The following is a 7,155-nucleotide window of genomic DNA, read 5'->3' on the forward strand; positions in this document are numbered from 1 at the left end:
GAGAGAGATAGAGAGAGAGCCATAGAGAGAGAGAGAGAGAGAGACAGAAAGAATGAGAGAGAGAGACATATAAATGTGTCATCGCTGTGGTCTGAGAAACAATGAGTCCGTAGCTTAGCAGCAGGAGAGAGACCTCCAGAACACATACGCGCACGCATAAACACTTCAACAAAAGTGAAACGTTTTTACACACACACACACACACACACACGCACACACACACACACACACACACACACACACACACACACACACACACACACACACAAAAGTGAAACGTTATTACACACACACAAATGCATACAAAACACCTGCATGTATTTTTCCTTTGATGAAAATTGTGATAAAATATAACCAAAAATGTTAATGAAAACAACAACTGCATTTAGCAAAGTGGCACAGGAAGTAAGAAAAAAAACTAAAACGTTTTTCTTTTTATCAATGCCATCTCTATGACAACCGCCATGGAAATGGAACGACGGGAAAAAACATATTTTACTTTCAGAAACCATTCGTTGTGTGTGTGGTGTGTGTGTGTGTGTGTGTGTGTGTGTGTGTGTGTGTGTGTGAGTGTGTGCGCGCGCGTGTGTGCGTGTGTTTATGAATGGTTGAAATAGGCTTCTGTCCATCTGACTGATTTTTGGTTAATGGACATCTCATAGCAATGTACACTTAATTCATACGTTTTATATTCACTTGTACCTTGACAAATTATTTTGTGTATGTGTAATTTCCGAAATAGATAGAACTATATATTTCTTTAGCAATTACTATGACTATAATTATGCCAAAATATTTGGTTATAGGGTTACCACTATTACTATTACTTACTTAGTACATAATTCTTACTACCGAAGCCTGTTTTTTTCAATCTTACAAGATCATCACACGTTATCTTACATGGTCTTCTTTTACAGATCGTATCCATAGTAACAAGTTGTATGCCATGAAGTGCCATGGTCGTCCACCAGGTGTCACTATCATCAAGTCATTCCATAACTGCGCCAAACCCTTTTTAGGATCTGAACGAAATTATTCCGTTTCTTCTGTCTCAGCAATAGAGGTATATGATTCTTAGGATATACTTGTTCTACATTTCCTGTGCACGCCTACTATCATTTTATTAATTAAATGATCTAAAAACACTTAAACTAAAAACTTAAGAACGGCCTACCATTTCCAAAAACAATAACACAGAAAGACAATATTACACCTGCCACTAATAAAGGAAACATTTTCATTGAAGATGTAGTCGCCTAAGCTTAGCGGAGCGGTTGTATGTTCTGTTGGAGCTGAAGTGCTCATGGGACACGTCTGAAAAGTGGTGTTCCATTGTTGCTGTCCATGGTGCTGATACACACCAGAGACCAGGAACGGCCCGTTCCATGTTCAAGATGTCCAATTCCTGACGTGTTTTGTTTACGGCAGACAGTCTGATTCATTTCACCCCTGGCTTGTGCTAATTAGAGCATCCTAATTAGATCATCCTAATAAGAGATGGTTGACTCAGATATACCAGGGAGGATAGTACTCTGTAAACCGGAAAAGAGGTGAAGAAGCTCATGTGACACTAGGGTGTTGAAGAGAGAGACTGGAGAAAACGTAGATGCAGATGTAACGGGCTCACGTTTAGGACTAGGGGGCTTTACGTTTAGGACATTTTCTGTGTTTACATATACATGAATTGATGTACACAATGCGACAGTCAATACGATTGTGAGTCATTTTAAGGATTTATGAGGGAGTTATTTTGGGAGTAGCAGACATACAGTAGGCGACTAGTAATCCCGCCTAATCCCTTGCTGGCGATATTGACATACGACAAGAGCTCCATTATGAAAGCCTGCAAAAGCCTCACACCCGTCTGAATACCAGGTCAATTTACTCTCCGAGAACAGTACATTAAAGTTCTGATGTTATTATCACCACAGAAAAAAAAAACATGTGTGTATGATTTTGTCACGTGTTTAATTTCTTCTTGCACATTAAGTGCAATGCATTTCGTTTGGTGACACTCATAGACCGTTCTTTGTCCTTAAGATAAGAGCGTTATATAAAAAAAAAACATTTAATGCACATCATTCCATCTCCTGGCGACATCAACATGTCGCCAGGAGATGGAATGAAACGGTTCCATAACTTCACTACAAACTCAACTGCTCTTACAAAATCGGTTGAAATACATAGGCTACAGCTAAAATCAATGCACTCTATCAGTTAAAGATAAAATATAATATAAATAATATAATAATAATATAATACAATAATATAAATAATAATAATATAATATAAATGTGTGGGATAATTAACAACCACAATATAAACATTATCTAATCATAACACTCACAATTGACTAATAGAAAACTAGATGCTAGGTTTCTCGTGACTATTTAAGAAAGTTTGGCTCATAGTAGTGGCACCAGACCACAAAATGCGGAACTCATAGGTGTCCAGTAATATTTCTGTGGGGGGCATGTGCCACCCCAGGCCACCTGCTGGAACTCGACACAGTACAGAACCGCCAAGCACATCAAAACTCAGTCATCGTCCCCCTGTCTGTCCTGTAATCCAGGAGCTATTGGTTATCCTGTATTTTGGACCATGGTACCCAAACACCAGACAAACACTATGCATGAAGATCTATCGAAGCCATGATACAAGTTGTTTTTTTTGTTTATTTATTTTTGTTTGTGTTCATAGCTCGAAGCAGGTCAAAACAATTCAGTTTTATAGAGATTATGTTTATGTTATTGCTTTGGTAATATACAAAGTAAAGTAATTTGTGTGTGTGTGTGTGTGTGTGTGTGTGTGTGTGTGTGTGTGTGTGTGTGTGTGTGTGTGTGTGTGTGTGTGTGTACACTGTGTGCCAGCTATATCAGCTCACACTGGAATACGTATGGTTATGCACGAGGTATTACATTTGGTGTATTAATAGTTGGTCTCCTATAGGGGGTTATACGCAAATGATTTGGAGAAGTTAGTTTGACTGAAGAGCAACTAGCCAACGTCACAAATATCCATAAAGACTGCATCCCACTGTAAGACAAGACAACGCTACTGGCATTTGAGTGACCTGTCTCTTTAAGTCGGTGTCAAAGCCGATTAACGGTGATCTCGGTTGTGATTCCGTTATCACCGTCTGTTGTCTGAATCTTTTTTTGTTTTAGATTGCCAACCATAGCAAAACGTACGTTTTTATGCATGGCCCTCCTCTCTCGACGTCGCCAGTTGTAGCAGTCCATGAGCGCGGTTTCAAGCTAAAGGGTAAGCTACTACTTTGTCAAAGTTTGGATCATGGATACCTCGGCTAGCCGCCTCTGTTTTGGGAGTGATTTGGTCGTGTGACGCGCGCTCCATCACAGACACCTTGCTTTTAGTAGTAAACGGAATCCCTCAAGAATTGGACAGTAGATGTAATGCTTCTCTGGTCGCAATTTCGACTCAAGACGCACAGAAAAAGGTAGATAACCGTAAAATGCAGAAGAGCGTGCGTTACAACGAGGGGCACGCTCTGTATCTGTCGGTGGTCGCGCGGAAAGAGGGCTCCAAGCGAGGCGTCCTGAGCAAGAAGACGACCGAGAACAGCCGCTGGAGCGACAAGTTCTTCGCCCTCTACCAGAACCTGCTCTTCTACTTCGAAAACGACCAGAGCACGCGACCCTCGGGGATATACCTGCTCGAGGGATGCACGTGCGATAGATCTCCCGCGCCTAAAGTGTCCTCCTCCATCAGCAAGGAGCCCGTGGATAAACTGCAGCAGGCAAGTGTAGCCCCTATCGGGTCTAGATCTGATGTCCATCAATCTGGATCCAGGTTGACTACATCAGGGACCATGTTAGTGTGCCTGTTTACAGGGTCCTTAGTATTTTATTGTTGATTTCAGCAATTAACAACAACAACAGCAACATAATAAGTAATATAAATACAAAGCAATACACTATCATTCAGTTATAGAAAGTAAATCTACTACAACAATCCTCAGTTTTTCTGTTGGATCGATCTGCTCAATGTGTACTTAAATGTTTATGGTAATTTATTATATGCATATAAATAGATAGATCATATTTGTAGGACTAACACCGCTGCAGTTAACCTAATATTTGCTATTCAGGTCTGGCACTCTATTCTTACAATAGGCCTTCTTTAGCTTGCTATGGTTGAATGTTTTGATTGAAAATTTTCACGGCTTGCAATGGGAGGGGAACCCAAGTGTAGATATATCACTGACAACTCACTCAAACACACGCAAACCACTTCTTCACTCACTCAGTCACTTACTCACTCAAACACTCTTTCACCCACTCAAAGTCACTCCAACTCTTGCTCACTCAAACTCAAACACATGCTCATTTACTCATTAACTCACTCAATCACTCATCACTCACTCACTCATATTGACATGGCCAAGTTAGATATTATATGTTGCTTTTAGCATATGTCGTTAAATGTAAACATAGTATACATAAATTGAAAAATACATGAATGCGTATACATATATAGTATTTCGCAAACATAATGTCAATATTTGGTTTGCTATGTTGCATTATGGTAATGAACAGCAGAACATGGGCTATAGCCAAAGACGAACTGCCACCGTCTGGCCATACACAACACAACAACAAGCTGGCATCGCCTTTAGCTTGTACCAAGCTGTTGAGAGGCCATGAAGAAATCGTCACTTCAGGGGGGATTGTCACGCAACAGTATGCATGTTTTATTATCTGAACACTGCACCTAAGTAAAACCTTGCACATTCAAAGATGTATAAGTAATATAAATATGTGTATGTGTGCGAATGTGTGTGGAAAAACTAAAGGCCTGGCTTATTTTAATAGTGGTACACATAATGTGCTGCATATGTCTCAGCTCTATCCATATGTAATAAGAACCCACATTGGAGCTGATTCTGTAAAAACAACATGAAAAAAACTCTGGAACCCTATTGGTCAGGGCCGGTGTTCTGGCAACCCTATTGGTCAGGGCCGGTGTTCTGACAACCCTATTGGTCAGGGCCGGTGTTCTGACAACCCTATTGGTCAGGGCCGGTGTTCTGACAACCCTTTTGGTCAGGGCCGGTGTTCTGACAACCCTCAGGATGGGATACCTAAACTGGGTAAACCTTAAAGCCCGCCCAGTCATTTGAGCTGTCTAGACTGAACCTACATCAGAAGCGTATTTATTTCACATTTGCTGTCATGATCAGCTTAATAGCAGGCTAAACTTTTGTAAGGACCAGCCTATTTATCAGCCTACTTTTTTTTTTACTGATGCTAGTAAGCAATTAAAAAAATTCTGAGTTATTAATACAATGGTTGTATTAACTTTGAAAGTGGCCTATTTTTTTTGTCTTAATTATTGTAGCTTGTGAATAGGCATACTAGTTCATCAGACTCATATAAATGTACAACATTTTTAAAAACATAGGCTTAATGTAAGCCTAGCTGGACAGCCTAGTATGTCAGTTTAAGCTACAGTTCAGGTTTGCTTGACAGGACACCGCCCCATGTATATTAGTACCTTCCTGTGGGACCGTGAATGTATGTGTCTCTAGCTACCTTAATAGCTGATGTTGAGTAACTGGGACTATTGACAAAGATGGAACGGCCCTCTCAATCCATCTTTGATCTCTATCCTCTGAAAGGTTATGCCTTTTTTTCTCGAAGACTTGGCTTTGAAATGAAAACCTTCAAAGAGTAAATTAGACTCCAAAATAAACCCACTAGGTCAGATGTGTATGTAATTATGTATTATTTATTGTTTATGATAAGCCTGTTCATAACTAGTGGTGAACCCATGCTCCAGCTTTTCATAATCCCACCTAAAACATTATGACAGAGAGGTATTTTGAACATAATGTTCAAAACAGTTTTAAGATGGAGAGGGGGATAGGGGGCTTCCAAAAGATTTAATAGTCAAATCTGGTAACAAATCGATGGTATTCCTAAATGTTATAGGGTTCCTGTGTAACGCTATTTGGAGAAGTGAGAATGTGTGTCAGGAACATGTGTGTGTGTTATTGCTGTTATCATTCAATGTTGCAATAAGGATAATCCAAAATTAAACATGTTTTCAATCCATTCAGGAAAGAAATGTATCATTTGAGCAACAACATTTTGAAAAACTTAAACGATAATCTGCAAGTCTGTCAGCCCGGCTCTCAGTTCACTGCCTGGATGAGGAATATAAGGGTTCCTTTCTCTCTTGTCTTCCACGAGAGAGCCATGACCAAAAGGTTCAGTCTTTCTGAGAGTTAGAACCAATAGGATCAGTCTATCTGAGAGTAAGAACCAATAGGATCAGTTTATCTGTAAACAGTTAGTTAGAACCAATATGATCAGTCTATCCATGGAGACAAGAGTTATAACCAATAAGATCAGTCCATTTCTAGAGATAAAGGATTAGATTCAATAGGATCAGGCTATCTGTACAGACATTGTAAGACCTAGTTGGAGCATCGGTGCAGACATAGACTGATCCTATGGGTTCTTCCTCTATCCGTAGAGACCCAGCGAGTTAGATACAATATGATCAGTTTATCTTGAGAGATTTAGAGAGTTGCAAACAATATGTTCAGTCAGTCGCTAGGGATATGGAAAGACAGATAGATTGGTAGATAGACAAATATAATAAGTACTTTATTCATCACGGGGAACTTAAGTGTGTGCAGCTGCTCACAACAAAAACCCTAATAGTAATATTAATAATAATGAACAACAATACAATAAAGTAAACAGCTGTACAAAATGTTACATCCAAATACAAGTTATCAGACCTAGAAAGTACACCAGAGCCATATGAAAACAACAAAAAAGTGTTGAATGTGCAATTATACGTTGACATGCAATTTATTACAAAGTCTCAACAATTAAGGTCAGGCTGGACCAATAGAAGCTTCTGATATTTATATACGTGCCCGGTCTTGATGGGTAAATACCAGTGGCTGGACGCTAGGGGACACAGGGCCAAGCAGAGGCTGTAAGCCCTGTCTTCCTTTGCCATCGCTAGTCGTTAGCGCTTAGCAGCCCCGCGGCGGGGAAGCTGCTTTAGTAGTGCAAGGAGCTTCCCCGTACAACCCTGGTGGTTACATAAGCCCTGCTGCCCCACTATCAACACACACGCACACATGCACATGCAGCAACCAAGCACACGCACACA

General features: G+C 40.1%; 1 protein-coding gene across 1 annotated transcript in view; it reads left to right on the forward strand.

Annotated features, from left to right (window-relative positions):
- Nucleotides 1–3,475: 3,475 nt before the first annotated feature.
- The window catches only part of rasgrf2a (Ras protein-specific guanine nucleotide-releasing factor 2a), a gene marked incomplete at both ends in the record, with an annotated part of 20,395 nt that continues 16,715 nt past the window's right edge, over nt 3,476–7,155 (forward strand). The window contains one exon of the mRNA XM_079755276.1: nt 3,476–3,757. Coding sequence (XP_079611402.1) covers nt 3,476–3,757 — 282 coding nt within the window. The remainder of the gene's footprint in view (nt 3,758–7,155) is intronic.

Source organism: Pollachius pollachius (genome assembly GCF_949987615.1).
Source record: "Pollachius pollachius genome assembly, chromosome: 18".
Classification (NCBI taxonomy): Eukaryota; Metazoa; Chordata; class Actinopteri; order Gadiformes; family Gadidae; genus Pollachius; species Pollachius pollachius.